Genomic DNA, 23417 nt, shown 5'->3' with positions numbered 1-23417 from the left:
GCGGCGGGGGGCGGGGCGCCACGTGGGGCAGCGGCGGCGGCGGCGGCGGCGGCGGCCGGGGCGGGGGGGGGAGAGCGGCGGGCGGCGCCTGGGGCCGCGCGGTTCCCCTGGCAACGCGGGGCGCGGCGGGCGGCGGCGGGCGGCCATGGGCAGCTGGGCCGCGGCGCCATGGCGGCTTGGTGGCTGCAGCGGGCGCGGCGGCCTCCGCGGCGCACCCAGGCGGCGGGGCAGCTGCCAGCGCGGCGGGGCGGAGAGCCTGAGCGACCTGCTGCGGAACTCGGCGGGGGCCGCGGAGCGGGAGGCGGCGGCGGCGGCGGGGGGGGACGAGGACGCGGCGGCGGCGAGGCGGCGGCGGCCGCGGCCGCGGGAGAGCACGGTGCTGCTGTTCCCCGGGCAGGGCAGCCAGTTCGTGGGGATGGGCCGCGGGCTGCTGCGCTACCCCCGCGTGCGGCGCATGTTCCGCGTGGCCGAGACGGTGCTGGGCTACGACCTGCTCTCGCTGTGCCTGCGGGGGCCGCGGGCCGAGCTGGACCGCACCCGCCACTGCCAGCCCGCCGTCTTCGTCGCCTCCCTGGCCGCCGTGGAGAGGCTCAGCCACCGGCAGCCTAACGTGAGCGGGCCGGGCCGGGCCGGGGGCCGGGCCTCGCCGCGCCCCGGGGCCTGACCCGCGGCCGTTGTCTCCTGCAGGTGCTGGAGAGCTGCGTGGCCGCCGCCGGCTTCAGCGTGGGCGAGTTCGCGGCGCTGGTGTTCGCCGGAGCGATGGACTTCACCGAAGGTGCCCGGGCCGCGCCGCCGCCGCGCGCCCCGGCCCTCCCGCCCGCTTCCTAGGGGTAGAAGGGGAAAAAAAGCTATTACTGTCTTTATTTTACGTTCTCCTTCCCCTCCTCCACTCGACGTGTACCTTGCATTAAAAGCGTTGCGCATAATGAGAGGCAGCGCCTACCATTTCTTGCGCGCAGGTGCAAAATCGCGTTGGAACATGTTTGCCGAGGTCGATGCTCACTTCGCCTTTCTGTTTGTCTCCTTTTTTCTTTTCTCTCCTTTCTTCCCTCTTTAGCGCTGTACGCGGTGAAAGTGCGCGCTGAAGCCATGCAAAAGGCCTCGGAAGCGGTTCCCAGTGGGATGTTATCGGTTATCGGTCGCCCGGCGGCAAATTACAAATTTGCCTGCTTGGAAGCTCGTAAACACTGCGAGTCGCTGGGCATAGAAAACCCCGTGTGCGAGATCTCAAATTACTTGTTTCCAGACAGCAGAGTCATTGCAGGACACTTGCAGGTATTACTTCAGGATTAATGCCCGTTTCATTGCATTTAATGTTTCATTTTTTAAAACTACTGCTTGGTCGTACTGTGCGGCAGTTACTTCTGTTTGGCCCGACCGAGGCCGGGCAGGTTATTTGGTTTGTGCTGTTTTTCAGTCTGTGCCTAGCTCTTGCGTAGCAGAAAGGATTTTTTCAGCACAGTAGGACTGGCGAGGTTGTTCTTGCGGGACGAATGAGTAAAGGTTTGTCGTGTAAGTAAGACTGTTGCTCTTCTCTCTCTCTCGTAGGCTTTGGAGTATTTGCAGGCGAATGCCCGGAAATATTATTTTACACGTACAAAAATGCTTCCAGTCAGTGGTGCTTTTCACACAAGACTTATGGAGCCAGCAGTGGAGCCACTGGCTGAAGTCCTAAAATCCATTGAGATTCAGAAACCGCTGATCTGTGTCTACTCTAACGTTGATAGCAAAAAGTACATGCACTCAGATCATATTAAAAAGTTACTAGTCAAGCAGGTTGTGTGCCCTGTGATGTGGGAACAGACCATGCATTCTGTATATGAAAGAAAGCAAGGGACAGAGTTTCCTTACACTTACGAAGTGGGGCCTGGGAAACAACTAGGAGCAATTCTCAAAAAATGCAATTTAAAGGCCTGGAGACAGTATGAACATGTAGATGTTTTGGAAGATGAGGAAGCAGCGGAGACTTAAATGACTTTTTGAGAAAAATCCATGTGACTTGTTGTTTTTTCTGCTTAGTTTAAAAATAACTTAGTGTTCCTGAAACAGGAAGTCTTAAATATTAATGGCTTCTCATGGTGAAGAGAGCACCACGTACATAATTGCAGTGCCTATTTGCCTTCCCCACGTGACTGCTCACGTGTCTCTGATGTGGAATAGGAGAGCAACTTGCAAAATTTGGCTTTTCCCTCTGTGCCATGACTGCAAAATGCCAATAAACCTGCCAGTTAACATTCTGTTTGGCGTCAGTCCTGCAAGCAACTTTCTTTTTTCTTTCTTTCTGGTTTTTTTTTTTTGGCGTCAACTCAAGTTGAAGTCAGGTTTTGCTGTCCGTTGCAATGGTCTTCTGCATGGATAGCAGTGTAGAACTGGACTGCTTGATTGTGTTTCTGGATTATGGAGTGCTCTTCACTAGGATCAAGGGTTCATTTAGTTAAGCCATTGGATTGTTACAACTTCTGGTACATTTATGTTTCTAATTTCTAAGCTGATTGACTAGTGGCACAAGCATGTGTGTAAAATTCTTTTATTTTGTCCTGTACTGCTGGTTAGCAGTTGGGTAAGGCAGAAGATATTAGGAACATGGTTTTCTTAAAGTTTAACTATAAATAAAGATTTTCTTGGTATTTTTAATGCTCTGAGGTGTATGATTACTGGAATATAGTCCACAAATGGAAGGAAGTGATTTTTCCCTCCAGTTGTTTAGTGTCATACTGGTTGTGCTAAGTTACCGAAGAGAGAAGTGTTTCAGTAAATGAATGAACTTATCCAAAATTCTCTGCCTCTAAAGAGATGCAGGACAGCACTGGAAATTTGAAGACTTCTTAGGAGGGTGCCTTTGTATGGGGTGAACTCTGTAGTAACGTTGTGTCAGGTAAGGAGAATTTGAATGTTAATATTTCAGTTCTCTATATTTACGACTGTGAAGTAAGGAAAAAGAGAATAGTATTTGTTAGGGGATCATGTACAAACAAGCATGCATGAGTGACCAGAAGCTTCAACCTAAACTTTAATTCTGTGGATTTGGGGTTTTTTTTTCTGGTGCAACATTTAACACCCTCGTAATAGCTGGACGCTAATTTTCCACAGTTTGTTATAAACTGATTGGATGTATATGAGAAGTTCAGGATATTTTACTTTAAAGAAACTAAATATCTATACAGCTCTTCAACAATCTATTATCAAATGCAGATTAAACTCCAATTACAGTATTAAGCATCTAATAATTTCACATTTCCGAAAGGGAAAGTGAATTAAACAATACTGGTCCAAGCCATGATTGATTATTGGAGTGTGTTACTGAACAGTTCTTTTGTGAAATTGGCAACTGATCCTACCTTTTAGTACAAATTCCACTTTTGGCATGTATAAACATTAACTATTAGTAAAATACAGAAAGATTTGCCAGCTTAATCATTGGACAGGCTGTCACTTAAATGTTGAGGTTACTGTTTAGAAAATAACTTCAGTGAAGGTTTTGGTACAGATAATGTGTAATTAAATTTGGTAAAGCATACCAAATTTATCACTAGATGGTTACAACAGCTCAACTAAATCACACCTTGTATTATTAAACACTGAATTACCTGCTGCGCTGTAAGTGTCTGACTACATCTTTTGAGACCAAATGTAATATCAGTGACTTTAAAACCATCTTTTATAGTAGTTGGAACCGAGTCTGACGGTTGCTGTCACTCATTCTTAGTATAGCATTTTATAGTTGCTGATCTTTTTTGTTCGTTTGTTTTTCTATTTCAGTTTCTAGGAACTTTGAAGAGCTATGCTCTATTATGCTCTTTTTACTGTGTACACATTTTTACTCATCTCACTTTACTGCATGCTTTACCTGGACTAAAACTCTTTGGGAGAAACATGATAAAAATCTCTGTCAGCAAATGGAGAATACTGAAGTAATGTTTGTATCCTAAGAGTGTCACACTTGTGTAGGCCCTGTTTACTTAGGGGGAAGAAAGAACAGTAGCCACGGCACTGTTCTTTGTTTCTCTTCTGTGGTGTGTTTGATGTAAGCCCAAAGAGCGAGCTGTTGCTGAGGTTTTCTCTGCAGCTCTTTTCTGAGCGTTGTATGTTCAAAAACGGAAGACAAGTAGTATCATGCTCTTATGCTGATGTCACAATTTATATAAACTAAAATGTTTGAGGGACATCTTCATACTTCTCCTATATCAGCAGTATTCAGTGCTTTCTTTCATGTAGTGTCAGGTAGTACAGTGTCACATCAGTGCGTGGCTGTAAATAAAAGAAAGGGTGTCTCGTGTGTTGTGAAACTTGCCTGTGGCTAGGTGGAGAACAGCATGTGGAGTAATTAAGGATGTTGGACCTTATTATTCTATCTGAATTTCTTGTATGTGCTTACTGATCTACTCCTCCTTCTGGAAACTGAAAGTTTGAGTTGTGAAAGTCAGTACAGTTCCCTCAGCTAGGAACAAGCAGAAGCAGGATGTGAAAAGAATCAAGTGCCGCAAACTCTGTCACGTGAGGAAGCATGCAGTAAAAAGAACTGAATTTGGGTTTCCTGAGTCATGGTGCAGAACCTTAAAAGACTCCTTGCTCAGCTCCATGTGTGAGAGAAGACTCTGGTCGTTACCGCTCGCTGCAGTATTCCAGTCTGTGGTCGTTGTTGCTGCAGATCCTGTTTGCATTGGTTCACTGTTCTGTTGGTGTGATTGCATTTTGTATTCCTCAGTGCTGTGTTTCATACCATACACGCTAGATGCCAGACTTCTCATCTCTTGAGATTGAAAATACTACGTTATTGACTGCAATCCAAGAGAGCGAAAAAGCGGAGTCATCCCATACAGCTTTCACATGGAATAGGTGGTGTAGCAGTCTCCTATTTATAATTGCTTCCCTGTGCATAAAGATTATTTATCTAGAAATAAATCAGACTATTTTGTGTTGCTAAAGTGATTCAGCCAGGAAGAATCATACTGTTGGCAGTTGTTTTTTATTACACTTGTATAGATTGTTTATTAGATTCTCCTGATAAGAATTTCTACCCTTCACTAATTAATAAGTTTAAAATATTTTCTAACGTAGTGTTAGTATGGAGTTAAGCAGAGCAGACCAGATGAAAATCTGGTCTTTGGTCTATGTGGGCAATTCAGTTTGGCATCTTCTGGCCTTAGCAAAACTAAGGTACTAAGCGTGCTAAGCCTGCTTTTTCAAAGAAAGTAACTTGCATACATGTTGCTGAATGGGAAATCAAATCTAGGGCATTTAGAAAGATGCATGCCGTATTTTTGGTGAGACACTAGCATATGTGCTGGTACTTGAATGCTAGGGGTACTCAAGCCATCACCCCCTAAGCACCTTCTTTTTTCTCCGCATTTCATGTCTAAGTTGTTTCAAAATCTTTTAGCATAAAGTGTTTGAACAAAATATTTCAGTTCAGCCTTTTCCTTTTTTTACCCAGATTTTTTTGAGACAGAGGGTTAGGATCATAATGGGATTTGAGTGCCATTCACAAAAGAGGAAATACAGTTCTCAGCCCTCTTAAATCTTACTGGATTGGACAGTACTCTACAGTGAAGAAAAGAGCAGTTCAGATTCCTTGTCCGATTTAAAGGAGAAACTTGAATTTGAAACTCCCACTTCTCAGAAGAGTGCTTAAATCACTAGGCCATTAAATACTGTGTTTTCCTCTTTCAAAAGTATATTAATGATAGTAGTCGCTCGATGAGACAGGAAGTAGGTATCCCCTCTTCTAAGGGGAATGCCCAAACCACAGCAAGGTACTTTCATTTTCTCTCACTGAGCCAGAGGTTAGAACTGTATACGGTGAAAAAAACAACTTCAGCAGCAAAGACTAGGGAAGAGGCACCCAAGTGTACTGAATAATTTGGTACAGTTAGGGCATGTTTCTGAGAGACACGAAACCCAACTGTGTCCTAATCACTGCCTCGTGGAACAAGAGGATGACACCTGTACCATCTTCATTTTGTAAGCTGTACTCAAGTCTCCTTTCGGGATTTATTTCCCCCTAACCACATGCCTTCCAAAAAAGATTGATGTTATCAAAAAGCTCTTTTCCAAATTCAATCAAATTCTTACTTTTCTGGGCAACTTAAAACGTTACTTCATCAAGAGGCACAGAAATATAAAAACTATTAGTGAATTTTTGAGAAATACTGAAAGGTTGGATTGAGTGGATAGCAAGTACCAGTCCAGCCAACTTGATTGCTAACTCCTCTGAACAACTCTTTCCCCACCTCGCCCTTCTCAATAAGCTCTGATTTTATATGCTAATTTTACTTCACAAAAATCAAGTAAGGCCTTCCGTGTAGTATTAGATAACAAAAATAATGGAGTAATTAGCATGTGCAATGGCCCAATCTTGGAAAATGAAGTAGATAACACTGGAAAATAGTTGAAGCAACAGTTTAATTCTTAAAAGGTATTATGATTTTAATCTTTACTATTGCTTTTACAGGGTTAAAATTTAAAGGATGACCAGCATTCCTTCAGTCTTCCCCAAATCCAGAATCTTTTTTTATAAAGTTGTTTACATGAAGTAGACACTTTATGTTGCATTAAAACAAAACAAAAAATACAGAAACAAACTTTCTAATCACCCGGACTCACGTTTCAAAAATAGCAAGTCAGGCAGTTATCCAGCAACAACCTCATATTACTTTAAATGTTTTTCTTTTAAAAAAAGGTATGAAACAGCAGTGACCCAGCACTAGCCTAGGTTTTAAATATAAAAGAGATTTTTATCAATGAAAATTTGAAAAACAAACCAGCTGCCACCACCTGGGTGTTGAGTATATTGGTCAGAGTCCAGCAGTGACCTCCTATTGCAATTCTCTATATTAATTCTGCAGTCCATAATTTATGGTCCACCAAAATGCAACAACAAGCAAGGCTGCGGGCACCAGCTTCTGGCACACACACCTGAAAGGAAGCCTACAAATCTGTGGAAAGAAAAGGGAAGGTAATTAGAAATAACTGCGAGAAGCTGGTGCAGAAAAGCTAACAAGAATGCCTGCATGTAAAGTTAGTGTTAAACTGAGAATATAGTCAAGTTCCTTTCCAGAAGCAAGGGCTGGAAATGTCCGGTTCTAGTTCTGCTGGTCACTAGTGTGGTTGTTGCAGTGGCATATTTGTACTGAAGTGCTAGAGATTCCTCAGCTCTTCTCCAGAATATAAGATGCAACCCCAATTAAAAGTCCCATTTATCCCATCTAGAAAGTACTCTTACAGCTTTTTATAGCGAAAAAAACTCCTGTCTGCATGGAGCCCCAGTGATTTCAGTGGGGCTTTGGCAGTTGTTTGATTCTGTTTGCAGACTTTTGGATATGGTATGAGCAAGAAATTTCAGTGCTTAAAAAAAGGGGGGGGAGGGGGAACAAACTAAGGAATAAATCCAAACCTGGAATCACTGTATGTGCTTTACTCCTTGACACTTACATGGGAGTTAGATGTTGCTATTGCCTACTTCTCAACAAAAGGAGTGGGAGATAAGGGAGAGAACATACCCAGCTTCCATAACCAATGATCCTCTTAGTCCAGTTATTGTTCAAAAGATTTCCAAAGCTTCTTATAACACTTTTAATAAAATTCCATGTCTGGAAGACACTGATAGCAATCCTAATTAAAAAAAAAAAACAAAACAAAAAACAAAAAACAGGATGGGGATAAAAAATTTATTCTAAAGATTGAAAATAAAATACCAAGGTTTAGAAAATTATGACGAGAAACCCAAAACTCCAGTATGTTCTTTCTTGTAAGTCTATGGAGTACACATACATGTGTATTTCTACAAATATTTAGGAAGAAGACCTAGTAACTTAGCAGGGCATTAAAGGCTAAATAGTCCTTTTTGCTAAAAAAGTATTGTTTATTGCAGACTTCAAATTAAACATAAGATTCTGCCCACAGAATTTTTGTAATTTTCTAGACTGGAAAATTTGCAGTTTCTTCTGCCCACTGGTTAGATAATTGGAAGCCAAGAAATATATGTAATAATAGAAAAATGATAAAATGCATCTTATATTTTAGTCTATTTAGTTGCAGCATCTCCTCAACATTTGTTACAGCTACACCATACACCTGTATGAAATTTAATAACTTGTTTTTAGAATTAATTGATCACCAACATCACACAGGAAAATGTGTGGCAGATTTCCTGAACTGCAGTCTTGCACATTTGCTCTTGTTTTGAACTAAGAATAGTGCAACCCAGCAAGTGCTGCTGATCTTTAATGAATCAGAGTCCAGTATAGTAATATAAAACTAACATGACCACCCAGCAGAGTCTCTCTGCAGCTTATATCCAGGTTACTGAGATCCAAGTTATATGTGTATATGCTATGTTCAGAAACATAGATGTAACTGAATCACGTTCTTTCGAGGTTCTGCAATAATTGACTTTCCTCTCCCCAAATCGAGCAGAGAAAAGAGATGGAATTGCACTTGAGTATATTTAGGGTGCAGACAATGATTATATGTATCACATTAGGACATTACTGCATGTCAGTTAATCTGCAGCTAATAACCACACAGGAGAATCCTGCCAGCTCACAGCAGATAAAAGGCAATTCAAACTAGTTTAGCCACCTTTGATTTATGTGCACTGACAGATTATTTAACATGCACTAACCTGTTAATTCCTGAAGCATCACACTTACTAGGTTGCAGACCTCTCATCATTCAGTTGTGCTTAAAGGCACAGTTTAACCTAGAGAAACTACTGTGAAAACTTAAATACTGAGAAACCTTTTTTTAGATCTCTCAACCGTAAATGGCTTGAGTCTATGGAAACAATTTACATTGTTCCTCCTTGTAACACAGGCTGAAGTATATCTATTTTCTTAGGTTCCATATGAAGCAATAGTAGTAGGTGCAATACAAAATTTTTGCTGTTGGTGCAGGAACATTATTATTTGTCTAAGGTGAATACTAAAAGTATGCAAAGACTGACAATATCCAATAACATAACTTACCCACGTGCCAGGTGAAGCAGTGCATCTTCAAACTTCCTGTTGTACGTTCTATTAAATTCATCCCCGATTATTGCCAGCTGATGGCCAACCTGGACAGCTGAGCTGTAACGTATTCAGGATGTGTGTGTTAGAGGAAAACATTGTAACACTGATTCTTTATAAAGCTCTCTGCAGAGGTCAGGCAGTTATTCCACTAAAAGTTTGACCAAGCTGGGCATGTAAAAACTGAATGTTAAGGGTTTGGGGGGTTTCATTAATAGTTTTATTGATTAGACATCTTAAGTCCATATTTATACATACACAAAAGTGTTCTGATTTTTTCATAAAGAGCTGCACATGTTGCACTTTTGAAAAATCATGTTGCTTTTCTAGGTGTCTATTTCCGTTATATTGGGCAATGGAAGTCTGGGTTATTTTTTTTTCCGAAGTCAAAATATTGAAACATCCTTCAGTTGGGATGTCTCAAAATATTTCATATTAAATAACTACTCACTTTGTTGTCCAACTGGTTTACTCCAATGATTTCCATGGTGAAGTGCAGTTCTCCAGCTATTGGGTGATGCTAGAGTACTGTCTGACCAAAATGTGAAGTTTCTTAGAGAAGTACTGGGGCATACAGGCCCTCAGACTACAACTTCTGTGAAGCACAGTAGCTAAGAAACTTGTGTTGATTCCAAATGCTGTTCAGACTTTCTTAATGAAAATTTCCAATGAAATTTGGCTTCTCTTAGGCATGCATCCATTTTTTGGTGGAAGAACAATATCAGATTGTATATTTTTAATCTGTTGTATTTCTGTTGAGATCTCTTTATGAGATTTGCTGAACAGTAGGTTTAAGACCCTAATTCTAGAGAATTTTTAAAAAGAAGATTTAAACATTCTAGAGAATGTTTAAAAAAATCGGGATTGATTTGGTCAGTCAAACAAAAAATGCATAGAAAATAATTTTCAGACATGGGGAAAGATAGCCTCTGAACTCTTGAACTGGAAAAAATTTTTTTGTACAGGATTACACAGGAGAAAAAGCAGCTCTATCAGTTTGTTATGAGAGGCACCTAGAGAATTATGTAAAAATGGCTTCCTCAGCTGCTTGTTATAACAGCTGGGTTTCTAATGAAGAATCACATCTGCGTGCTTGTGCATTGACATTTAATGCAGAATAATGTTATGTGATCAGTGTTAAGCACAACAGGTTATCTACAGTTGTATCTATTCTATTTTCAATACTATCCACTGATTATTTGGCTTAGCAAAGCATCTTCTTGAAAGTCTGGGGTTTCGTACTTGGGTGTGAGAGGGAGAGACAGAAGGAGCATTAATGCAGCATGATACCTGATATTAAACTCCATTTGCTGTGTGGTGTCTGGAATTGTTAGGAGTCTGCTGTAACTTTCCTCTCCCGGTGCTCCACTTGGGTAGCTGGAGAGAACAAAGTGCCTCGGAGTTCTCCTTGTTTGCGACATCTTATTCTGCAGGAAGATATGAAAGACAATCCCCTGGTTTCTTGTAGTATCAACTATTTTCATTTTAGATAGAAAGTGTTTAAAATATTGAGTTGCCCTTTATAATTTTCCAGACAGAATGCAAGCATTGCTAAAATGACAACTATTTTGAGAGTGGTCAAAGGAAAGTTTCAGTGAACCAGCAGATGTACAGCAATTCAAACATGCAGAATTTAGATTGCTATTTCTTTATATTGGGTCAAAACAGCCTAGAAATTGGAAAATCTAGATAAATATAGCTGATGTAGATAAGTATAGTTTCTCAGTAGTTTCACTTGGTACCTGATGCTTTCCTACAAAGTCTGCAATGACTTGCCTAGCACTAAATCACTCCAAACGATTGAGGTCCCCATTCATTAAGCTATGTAAAACATACAGCTTGAATGGGATTTCATAGGTCCTTAATTTAGTTCTGAGTTATATGCCTTCTTCAGCTGGAGTTTGTCACCCTGGAGATTACAAGAAACAGACCACAGAATTAGACTTTAGACCTCCATAATGCAAAGATTTAAATACATTAGTAATTTTCCAAACCTGTAAGTGGACAGTGAGAACCAATGAAATCAATGGAGTTGCCTGCTCATATAGTTGGAAAGTTATTCACAACCAGTAGCCATGATCTAGCATGTAAGCTTATCATAGGCTGTTGTCCTGTTCTCTTGTGAAATAAATGGCAAAACTTAATGGGTTTCAAGCATAAGTGGTGCATCTCTAATATTTCTAGTGTCTTGATACGCTTTCCTGAAAGCATTGAAGAGGTTCAGCTCACCAACAGCAGAGCTCAGAGCACAGCTAATGCTTTTGTAGTTTTTGGAAATGTTTTTATTTGACTTACCAGCAAAATGACATCAGAGCTGTGCAACAGGATTATTTAAGACTACATACACACCCTGGGACAGTTAGCACTCCTCCTGCCCCTTGGATATTTACTTCTGCACAGTTGCCCTAGGGAGGCTCTGCTCATTGTCTTTGGGGTACTTGATTATTGAACCTAATGACAGGCTTCTGGATATGCTTAATTTCTGCCTGGCATATTTTTGGCCTGCTCTTTTATGGTGCCTTCAGTTCCCAGCTACAGCATTAGAGAAGTAATTCCTTCTATTGATGGAGTGATCTTGGAAAACAATGACTGGACTTTCCCCCAGGCTGGATTCCTTTGTCCTTTTAAGCACACTCTCAATGGGCCAAATAAATAGAACTTACATAAAATATTCTCAGAGATGGAGCTAAACAAAGCAAAAGGTACCTGTCATAGTGCTGCTTGCAGTGCATTTTTTCTGATGTGTTTATGCAAAGCCTAAACTCTATTTCTTCTAGTTTTACACTTGGTAGAAGATTGGGGCCTTTGTGCGCTGAGGGCACCTTGATCTTCTTTCAATATTTAGAAGAAATTTACATTTTCCAAAAAGTGAAATTGTTAATAATTACCTTGTATACATAGCTGCGTAAGTAAACGCACTTGCATAAACTGCCAGAAACTTGATACTATATAACTGAAAATATTCTTGGTTTTACAAAAGTGAAGACTTCTCTCACTGCCATTTAATGTGATTGTAGTTTTGGAAAAGAATTATAAGGATTAGTTTATGCTCAGTAGATATTAGCATATGTCATATAGATTAGAGTTAACTATTATATTCTTTTGCTTTGTATCATTTCTGCTCTACTTGTATAGATGCTGAAAATCTACTGTTTTAAATATATCCAATTTCTGAAGAGCTGTATAGTTTGGCAGTTACAGTCAGGAATTGGGATCAGGCATTCTGAATTTTATTCCAAATGCTATTAATGAGTTGTATGACCTAACTCTGAAAAGTTCCTGAAAAGAAACACCACAACTCCCAAGGGGACACGTGCGGATTTTTGCAAAAGAGTGGCAGAATCTAGCCATATTCTGCAAGATAGTTAAAAGGTTAATTAAATAAGGTAATCTTAAAAAAAAAAAAAAAAAAAAAAAAAAAGTAGTTTCAGGTGCCATATTTGTTTCAAGAGATGCTCTAACCTGTTTTAAATGCTTCTTTTCTCTGTTACTGTATGTCCCTCTCCCCAGCCCATGCAAAAATCAGAACAAAAGGTTATGTCCATACAGGGACTTACAGCTCTCCAACACCATATCCGATTTCCAGATGCCCTGTCACCCAGAGACTTCATAGCTCTAAACTGGGGCAAGGCTCCATACATACCGCATAGCGAAGCCATTCCACTTCAGATAAATCCATACTCACTGGAGCAGGTACTTGAACTGACTCTTCCATTTGCTGGGTGAACATCTAAACCAGCAGGTTATTGGGTGTAGTGATGATGAGCAGCTGATCAGATTCAGCCAGGTGCATCCCTGTCTGGTGTTTGTGCAAAGTCTGACACAACGCGTATGCTATTGCAGTATGAACTGGATTAAACAGTACAGCTCCTCGTCTGAGAACTCCACCAGAGCTCAGCCTGAGCTTCAAGGGGTCCTGAACGTCCATGAACAAAAAATTAGGAATAGCTGAGCAAGGTTTGGAAGATCTGAGGCATGCTGAAGTGCCACACTTGGACATCCAAAGAGTCAGTTCTCTGTACGCAGTTCACCCCAATGGACGGCATAGAGAAACAGTCCAAGTATGCAGTTTGGGACTTTTAGAAGCTAACCCAACTGTACTCTCAAATGTACAAAGTCAACATCTAAAAGTGTAGCATTGTTCTTCCTATATGGTGTGGGTATCACAGGGAGAGTAGATCAAACGGAAACCCGTTGATCATGTTTCTTCAGGGCTTAGAAAGTTATTAAAGGCTTTTAGTAATAATACAAATAATACAGTGGATAAAATGTATCAAAAATTGGCATAAGAAGTCAACAGTCTATTGCAAGTTTATACTAAGTATTCTTCGACTTTACATTGTGAAAATTACTCTAAAAAAGGTATTTTCTTCTTTCTTTTCCCCCCTTCATTTCTAGAATAGATGCTAGTTTCAGATTCATAGAGCCACACAGTGGAAACGTCTATATCTGTATGAGATGAAAACTGAGTTCTGAAAAAGACCTATAATAAGTCAATGCACTACAGAAAGCAGACATGTAAACAAACCATACAATCCCACGACAAAAGCCCAAACTGCAACATATGCTACCTCACACCTGTTATGATAATACCTTCCTCCCACAGGCTAAAAAAGAAACTGTCATAGCTATTAGCTCATGCCCCTCAGAATTCAGGCGCAGCCTGCTATGCTGTTTTTGCCAACCTATTTGTCTCGACACTAGAGTAAGGAGGATCTGACAAAGCGGGTATTTATAATGGTATTTTAGAGAACTGACAGTGTCGAGGCAAAGGCAGTCTGACAGGGCTACTGTGTTGAAGATGTACAAGATGTGTCTACTTTCATTTCAAAGCAAAGCTTAATAGTTTCCTCCTTGGCAACTAAGGACCAAGCCGAGGACCTTTAATGCTTTTTCATTATTTTTTTTAATGGGTGAAAATAGGCATGGGTGTGTATTGACATATATGTGAAAGCTGCACTAATACGGACCTGTTCTGTTTCTCAAGTTTGGATCCATACAGAGTTGGGCAAGAGGAGCTGCACGCTCCATAGACTCTTTTGATTCGCTGGAGCAGGATGTAAGGATCTCCTCATCATCCGTTTCACGCTTTCCTTCTTCCTCTCATTTATACACAAAAAAACACTAAACTGAGTTTGGTTTATAGAAACCAGTAGGTTGTAAGTGTGCATGAGCAATAGCTTGTCATTTAGATATCAAGGGAACATAAATCTGATCCTCACAACACATCCAAGAAAGAGAAAAGCAGGATCCTAATATAACAAATAGAGAACATTTCCAAACTAGCATACAGATCAAAAAGCTTGTTCTTTTTTTTAAGTCTTTGACTAGGCAAACTTAAAGCTTAATTTTAATGATGAAATGCCTTCAGCGGAATGAATAACGTATTTCAAGTTAAACACATACTTAATGTTTTGCTGAATAAGGGCCTAACTCCAAACGTCTCATGACATGGAAATTATGATTCTTTATGAATATAATTGTGATCGAATAATGAAGCCTCTTTGGTAGAAAGAGTATTTTGACTCTTTACTTCACATAGTCAGTTTTTTCTATTTGTGGGTTTTTTTTTTCACCTAGCAAAAGGGAACAGAAAATCTTTTTCAAGAAAAGGAAAATGTTACTAAACCAAATATACTGGCAGGTGAGTTGAAGAAAATAGAGGTTCTGAAATTTTCTTGTATTCAATTTGATTAGATTTGCTGTGGTAATGTTTTTTAAGAAGACACTCGTAATGATCTTTCAATATAAGGCACTGAATGCATTAACTGTAGGTTATGTATTATGTTTATCTGTTTTATTACACATGTTTATAATTTATACTATGTGCAATGTATATCTTATGCATACAACTTGACATATTTTATGCAGCTATCACACGGATAAACTATTCAGAATTACAGTATGCGATTTAGTATGTTTTAAAGATGGTTATGAAAGTAGTAAACTACTACTCATACTCTAATTCCAATATTAGGGCTCAAAATTCCCAGGAGCTACCTACATAAATAAAGATTGCCAGATAGGAGTCTTGCCCTTTATCCCTGAGGTATCAAAGCATATCTCAAACTGTTTCAGATTCTACCAGCTGCCTATGCAACTAAAATTTAAATGAAAAACAAATAGAGGCTTGGTTGTTTGCATATATGCCTTCAATCCATAGCCAGCTCTTCCAAAACACAACACCACCCTCTCTGTTGCAAATATAAATCTCTATTCCATTTTACAAGGACAAGGCCTTTGATAAGATGACAGAAGATTAAGAACTAGTTAGCATTACAGAAAAACTGGTACATTGGACACTCAGGGTGAAACGGCAAGGAAGAGTATAGTCTTTACCCCCCCACCCCTTTTTTAATAAGTTTTAGGCTTTTCTATGACCCCTGTCAGAATTACCAGCAGCGGCTGAAGAAGTTATTGCCCTCAGCTGTTGGCTTTCCTCTCTGCCAGAGTAACCGCTGTGGAGCACAGCAGGCAGGCCAAGCACGGTGGCAAGTCCCGTGTCCCGCGCCGTGGCCCAGTCCCTGCGGGCGCTGCCTCCCAAGGCAGAAGCCCTAAGCTGTGGGCAGCAGGGACGCTGCGAGTAACACATTTATCTCTACTGGCTGTCTCCCCCGACCTCTAAAGAGACACGTGAGCTGCTCAGGACTTTCCTCCTGAACCCTGATGGTTTGTGGCAAAACATTCTGAGGTAGCCATCAACAACCTCAATTTCTCCTAAAAAGATGAGGGCTTAAGTAATCATTATTCATTCTTCTGGATTAGGTTTCTGGATTAACTCTTAAATCACTACCAGGTCAAGGAGCAAAGATAAATTCGTTCTTTGTCTCATACTGTGTTCTCAATTAGCCTAACTTCAATGACCTTGGATACTGTTTACACATAAACAGCTCTTAATATTGCTTCAAACAGCCATTAAAGGCGTACTTCTGTAAATCTAAAAAATACGCCATGTATTTTTCACATGTGATTTCATTTACATTTTTATATTCAGTAAGTCAGTATTAGAACATTTCTTCATTGGAAGTTTAACACAAGGCCTTCTACCCCAAAACTGGATAGGAATGAAGTATGTGACTATATTCAAAAATAAAAAATTTATTCCTTAAGCAAGGCATGTAACCACCATAGTGAAAGAAGTGCATGCAGCAGACCAAGTGGAGGAAACCTTTTGAAATACAGAGCTTGCACAGGTATTTTTTATGTCAGTCTCCACTGAAAATATTTAAGGGGCCCACGATTGAAATCCTGAGTCAGGACTTCAGGAATAGATGCCTCAGGTCTCCACTGTCTTCAGTTAGGGCAGAGTTTTATGCATTATCAGGATTTGCATGTTCCCTATTAGAGCACTCAGAGAGCTCCCATCCTAATTCTGACATTTATTGTACAAATACAGAAAACAAAAAAGGTTTCTACCTTAAAAAATGACATAATACTTATGTCCACATTAAAAATACATTTTGATAAAAATCTTGCAAAATATCATTTTCCTTGAAATGTTTACTGATTCCTTCAGTGCTAACAAGTGTATTCCAATGGCTGCTAAATGCTCATAAAAAAGAGGGAGTTCTGCTTTTATTAAAAACAAAATATTAAATTCCCAGCAAGCTTTATGGGAAGAACTAAGAATATTGAAAAGAAATATAAACAAAAAGCAAACCGAAATCAACAGTGTCTTTAAAAAGAAAAATCCTTTTTTTTCCCACCAGGCTCAGATATTTGTTTTGTGACAGTGCCACATATCGCATGGATGTCTTTTTTGTTCTACTTGTTCACAAAGAGTTAAGTTTTAGATTAAGTCAGAAAGCTTCTGCTCTAACATTTACATTTCCTTTTCAAAACATCTTCTGCCCTTTGCACTTCTCAGTCTTACCAAAAGGTCAGGATTCTTTTATAATAAATAAGATTTTATTTAAAATTGTTGCTTAAATTGCATGATCAAGTTGTGGAAGGTAAGTAGGAAAATGTATGTAGTTCTATAATACATAAACAAACCATAAAGCTATGGAAAATCTTTCTGTGTGTCACATTTATTCTAAAACTGTGTAGGTTAGTTTTGTATTTTTGAAAGCTACTAAAATAAGTGATGCAGAACAGAAAAATTTCTGCTGGTAGTCAGAGAAGTTCATACATTGCTTATTCTTATTAATACAATTACACAATAAAATTGGAATATGTCAATCTAGTATTAACATAGTCTCAATCAAATTGAAAAAAAAACCCTCGTGCACTTAAGGGACCTTGTTCTGCCATCCACTTGAAGGGTGAAGTACCTGCAGTGAGCCTGCTGGCATCCTTACCAAGCAGATTACTGAATTCATGCCTTGATATTAAATTCAGTATTACAGGATGGTGATCATACAGGTGATATTCTATCAGGACACTTAGGTAGATGCTTAGCTTCAAATGACTGAATAATATAGTTAATTTAAACATGATTATTCATGTTCTTAAAAAAAAAAAACCAAAAAAGTGCATTTGGGATAGCTACGGGCAGCCTTTTTCCCTCACTTGGTCTCTGGTCTCACTGCGCAGCCTGACACGCACATATTGTCCTGTGTTGCTGTCACACACCTGCACCCTGTCCCATTTGACAGGGATACTTTATTGGACTGTGGTCAGACTAGCCTCTTCTGTGACCTTTGGCAGTCTTCTCCTGTAAGCTCCTCTGAGATCCCACTTAGTGCTGTCAGACTGGGAAGACGAGAGAAACTGTTGGTATGCAGGTACAATGTAAATTTGAATTCTTAGATTTAAAGTTATCTCACTATTTGTGTTGTGTTTTTTATTTTGCACATCAGTTTAAAGAATCAAAATGCCACACTGTTCTCAGGATTACTTAGGCTTCCTGGATTGGTAAAATGCTGATGATAATGGTGTTACAAACGCTGCAATAAAATTACTTTACATTAAAATACTAGTTCATCTACCATATTTTAGTGGTATTTTCACATATTACAGTTACCGAGTTACCATTGGTAACACATCTTGCAAACAGGGTAACCAACACAGTAAAAATCGTGTGTTTTATTAAATAGATAAACCTGTCAAAAATGGAATGCAAAGAGCAAATGAAGAAGGTATTCCGCACAGCTGGCATCTTGCCCCATTAACTACAGCTCTGTGTTTCTTCAAAAGCAGTGTGTTCTTAACTCATTTTCTTTTTGTAGATTTCCAGCCCTTATCATATACATTTTGATTTCAGTGTTTGGCTCCACAGTTTGATTTCGGATCCATACGAGCTTTGGCTCTGCTCCTGCATGAGGAGTGGTTTTACTGCTCACTTGGGTAACAGCAGGATCAAGCTCACAATTGGTATCCTGCTCCCGTGAGCTATTGCTTTGGCTAGCAGACTGTTAACCTGCATGAGCTGGGTACAGTTAATCTTTTTTCAGGCCTCTTTAAAGGGTTTAATGGTCAATGGCCTACTGACACAAAAATCTGTTAAGACAGCTGCTGCAGACACCTACTGAAAAAATGAAGGAGGCAATTTTCTTAATTTTTTCCCTTTAGAGAGAGAGGGTCTCTGCAGCAGTGGTGTTTTGACATCAGAAGAGATTAAACACCTTGAACAAACATTCTCTGATTTTCTTCTTTGTCACATTCAGTCTTAGCTCCCATCCAACCCACATGCATTAAATGATGAAAAAAAACCCATACCCACAATACATTAACGCAAAAAAAAAAAAAAAAAAGCCCCACTGTATACATCTCTGTGAGAGAAAATGACAGTGGAGGCCGTTGTGTCTTGGTGTTTTTGTAAGAGCGTTTCTGATAAGGCGCGAAGCGGCAGACCCATCTTAGGCAATAGTCCCTCGGCAAGTTAAACACCTGTGATTCTGCCTAACCACTGAACTGCTGTCGGTCCTCGCCACACGAGTGTAACCGCTCCTTGAGAAAGGATACAAACATTGCGACAAGTCTCCTTGTGCTCCCTCTAGTAAGAATACTGTTTGACTTGACTTTAAAAGTAGTTAATTGAGTGACAGGGACTGAGTTATAGGGACGCATATGGTTATACAACTATAGTTATTCAACCGTATGGGCTACTTTATTTATCTCCGCCGTTGCACATCATTCCTGTCACCGAGTAGCATCACTATAAACGCGTATCTACGGAAAAAGGAGCTATTCGGGAATATTTTAAAATGTCAGTCGGCGGTACCTCAAGCTGTACGTTTTAGGCTTATTTTGAGGGCTCGTTTCCTGCTTTGCTAAGAGTGAAAGTACACGTACTCAGCTCCTCATTTGCTTACAGCATCCCAGCTGGGTGCAAACCGCGAGGGGCCCCGCAGCATCCTCGGCACCGACGTCCCCGTCCCCGTCCCCGCCTCGCCCCGGCGCCGCGCAGCCCCATAACCGGCAGCGCCGCCGCGCCGCCGCCGCCCGCCCTGCCCCTGCCGCGAGGCGCCGCCGCCGCCACCCCCCGCGGAGCGCCGGGACCCCTCCGCCGGCGCCGGCGCCCTACCCGGGGCCGGGTCCCCCCGCGCGCCGCTCACCTCGGCTCGACACGGCTCCGCTCGGCGCCCGCGCTGGAAGCGACAGCTGCCCTGCGGGCACACACACACACACACGGCCGTGAGAAGACGGGCGGCCGACCCCGCGCCCCCCGCCGCGCCGCCCCGGCCCGGCCCGGCCCGCGCCCCCGCGCCGGCCACTCACCGCAGCGTCACTCGCAGACTGCCCCTATTGTCCGCCCGCCGCCCTGTCCCGTCCCGCCTCGTCCCGCCCCGCTCCGCCCCGCTCCGCGCCCCGCCGCGCACGGGCTTCCCCCGCCGCCGCCGCCACCCCGGCTCGGGGGCGGTGGGAGCCGTTCGGGCAGCCCCCGCCCCGCCCTCTCCCTCCCGAGCGCTCCGGCGGCCCCCGTGAGGGGGGAGCGCCGTGGCCGTTGTGGCCGTTGTGGCGGGGGAGACCGTGGCCGCTGTGGCAGTTGGGGCCGTTGTGGCGCGGGAGGCCCTGACCGTTGCGGCCATTGTGGCGGGGGGGGGAGGCCCGTGACCGCTGTGGCCGGGGGGCGATCGCCAGGGTCGCCGTATCGGGGCCAGAGGAGCTGCCGGCAGCCGAGGAGGGGTGCAGCGGGGCCGGGTGGCCCCAGGGCGGGACGGCGACCACCATGTGGGGCTGATGGCAGCGGTGCCTGCCGCGGGGCCGCCGAGGCCCTTGCGGACCCCTCTTCCCAGCCGCCACAGTGTGGTTTCGCTTTCCGTGGTGATCCGCGCTGCTCCAGAGTCCCTCGGGCTTCCCTCGTGCCTCTCTTAATTTAAAAGCCGTCTTTAAAAACTTCCAAGTGCCACGGTATTGTCCACTTTCGCCCAGGGAGGGCTGGGCTTTCCTCAGCAGACCTCCTGGGCAGCCCGTTTTGCTCAGCAGAAACGCGTCAGGTGCGTCCACCGCCCCAGCTGTCCGGTGGGGACCGCGGAAAAGGCGTAGGCAGAGAGCGGGAAAAGCCCTGACCACCAGCCACCCTCTTGGCTGGGAAGTGCGCAGTTAGCGAGGGGTTAAAGGGAGGCCGCTCCTGAACCCCACTGACCTCTTGCCCGAAAGGTTTAGTAAGGTCGTGGCACTTAGGATATTTTTCTTTTGTGTGTGTTGATAGCAGTACGGTGAATGATTCAGTCAGTATCGCCAATCACTAGAGAGCAGAGTTTACTTCAGAAGGGCGGTAAAGACCCAAACAGAACTATTGCTCCATGCTTCATTGTCCTGTCAAACAGGGGACTTTATCGGGTAATGCTTGGGAGCGGACTTTGCCCTCTATATATAATATGATATCATCTGTGTTAGTGAAGGTAAACAGCACAAGAGGCTCAACAGCGGCATAGATAAGAGAATTCTGCCTGAAGCTTGGATGTTCATAGACATACATGCCTACATTTTTTTAATGTAAAAAGTGTTCAGATAAATGTTATGCAAATCACTTCTTCTTGCACTATGCATAATAATCCTCTCTGTAAAACAGATGTTTTTCCATCATCTTCCAAGCTCTCTAAGTCAGGTTTACTCATCTATAAAGTGAACATAATAATGCTTATCTTCAAACTGATACTGAGGACTGCGTTGTGAAGATTGTGTATATGTTTATACATGCAATATGCTAGATGAAAATTGCCTTGAAAGTACAATCTAATAACAGGGAAATTAACCTCAGTAGTATCTCTTCTTGTTAATAACATCAAGATTTTTGTCCTCTTTACCATTTCTGATACTTTGATTTCTGAATACCTTGTTCAAATCACTCATAGTCTCCTGCCTGAAACTATGCTTAATTGTAAACATATGGGTAGTTTAAGCATATAGGTAGTCCTGCTTATGCCAGTGAGTTGACTCATGCTTAAAATATAATATGCAAATGTCATTGTAGGATTGATCTCTGCCACAAAGACAGCACGCTGATGCTGTTAGAGCACTTCCTGATACGATAATAGTAAGTATTATTGAGCTGTTCTCAGATTCTCTGTGACTTCCCTAAGAGTTTTGACAAAACAAAACAGGCCCTTGTTGGAACTAGAATGTTACAAAATGGAACTACATATAATATTAAAAATGAGAGCATTTCTTATTAGCTCTTAGCTGTGATGTAATACTGTCAGTGTAATTTTCAGAGATTGCAAAATATCCAAGTTTTATACCGTGCAACTGTAACTTTGATTAGGGACCACTGAATTAAACTTAAAGACTATCACATCAGAATACCTTTTTGTGTCCTTAACAAATTGTTTAATAAATTTTAAAAAGGTGATAAAGTTTTAACTTTCTCCAAAGCGTGACAGATACCAGGACAAAAAGGATTACTACTGACATAGCAGACTCAGGTTCACTTTTCTGACTGTCAGCTGTCACAGTAGGTACGTTTTCTTCGTTTAAAGAGGGCTGTGAAGGCTGCTCTGTGCTTCTGTTCTGCTGCCAGAGATATCGTGGCGTCAGGAAATTTCCACTGCACGTGACCCAAGGAAGATATACTGTGTTTCGTAGCTGCTTTTCTACTTAAACTAGGAAATATTTAATAGTTTGTTCCAGTTATATGAATTACTGAATTTAACTGTTTCTTTGTAGTTGCATCCTTGAATCTGAGCCTACCACCATAGGATCACATGGTATTTCATAAAACTTATTTATTATATTTGGATTATTTGGGGAATTAGGGGTTTTAGGCAATATAAATCAGTAATAGTTATGTGTTGTATGCCACCACACTGCAAATAGTTACCTTATTTCAGCTACTGCCTGATGGTTCTACTTTTTAATAAAATCATTTGTCTTACAGAATTCATAATTCATTTTACCTATATTTTTCCCTCTGGTAGTCTTCAAATGTTTACAGTCCTTTATGAAATATCTTAATGTTTGGTATCGACCGTATCACAGTATCTCAGTAATCCTCAGAATGTCTGATGTCTTAATATAATCACTTATCTTGGGAGAACTTCAGTGTGCATAAACCAGGCTTCTCTATGTGGGCACTAATGTTGTAACCTTTTAGGTATTGTATTTTCTCTCCCAATTTTCACTGAAAATTATAGTTGCTATCATTTCAGGAAAACATTCACACACTTCTTCAGAGCAACATAATTAGGAAAAAGACATTCCTATATGTGTATTATGAAGGACCTCTGACACCTTATGCATTGGGACAGGGACTGGAGTTTTGGTACTGGAATAACCTTGGCTTGTTATGTACTCTGGAGAAGAGCATGAGTGTTTTGTCACACTCTGAGCCCTCTGCAAATCTCAGGTTACTTCTGATCAGATGTTTGTTAGAGACAGCGAGAGGCACGGAGACCCAGAGCGGGAAGGTTGCATGTGGGGCCGCCAAGACCCTCCCCGCGTGCAGAAGGACGCTGTTGGACCCGGGCCTGGCACAGCCAAGCCAGGCCTGCGCCCAGCAGAGGCACGGCAGCAGCTGCCCCCGAAGGAAGAGGCAGGTCTCCTGGGGGGCCGCGCAGGACCCCCGGCTCTCACGCCACAGCCGCAGCCCTGCTCCTCGCACCGCTGCCCTGCTGCCCCTGCTCGCTGCTATTCCCCCGCCAGAACAAGGGTCTGCGCGGCTGCATCGTGAGCAAATTGGGAAACACATCCCGATGGCAACTAACCCATAAAATAGTTTTATCGCGGTTCCCCTGCCCGAGTCTCAGTGACTGGAGGCGCAGTTATGGTAGGCCGGGAGCAGGTGATGACTGGGGAGCGCCCAGGGTTTTTGGGCAACAAGGCTTCATGCCGGCTGAAGCTCTTGGGGGAAATCAGCTCTCGCAGGCAGGCTCCGTCGGGCCGTGCGTGCCGCGCTAGCGGCGCGGCTGCCGGAGCGCGCGGCGTTACGTGGCGCCCGCCGCAGCCACGCCGGGAAGGGCGTCGCGCTAAGAGGCGGCGGCGGCGCTGCGGGTCGCCCGCTCCCCGCGGCCGCCATGTCGCGGC

At 42.5% G+C, this 23417-nt stretch overlaps 1 protein-coding gene across 1 annotated transcript; it reads left to right on the top strand.

The window, feature by feature from the left end:
- The first annotated feature begins 11 nt into the window (after positions 1-11).
- Positions 12-2634, top strand: MCAT (malonyl-CoA-acyl carrier protein transacylase). Its single transcript, XM_026113999.2, has 4 exons — positions 12-610; positions 688-775; positions 1058-1275; positions 1549-2634. The coding sequence occupies exons 1-4, from the start codon at positions 146-148 to the stop codon at positions 1969-1971; spliced, it is 1194 nt and encodes a 397-aa protein (XP_025969784.2). The 5' UTR covers positions 12-145; the 3' UTR covers positions 1972-2634.
- The last annotated feature ends 20783 nt before the right edge of the window (positions 2635-23417 follow it).

The sequence above is a fragment of the Dromaius novaehollandiae genome, chromosome 1 (genome assembly GCF_036370855.1).
Source record: "Dromaius novaehollandiae isolate bDroNov1 chromosome 1, bDroNov1.hap1, whole genome shotgun sequence".
Taxonomy (NCBI): Eukaryota; Metazoa; Chordata; class Aves; order Casuariiformes; family Dromaiidae; genus Dromaius; species Dromaius novaehollandiae.
Note: the sequence above shows the minus strand (reverse complement) of the source record. Positions and strands in the feature narration are given on the sequence as shown.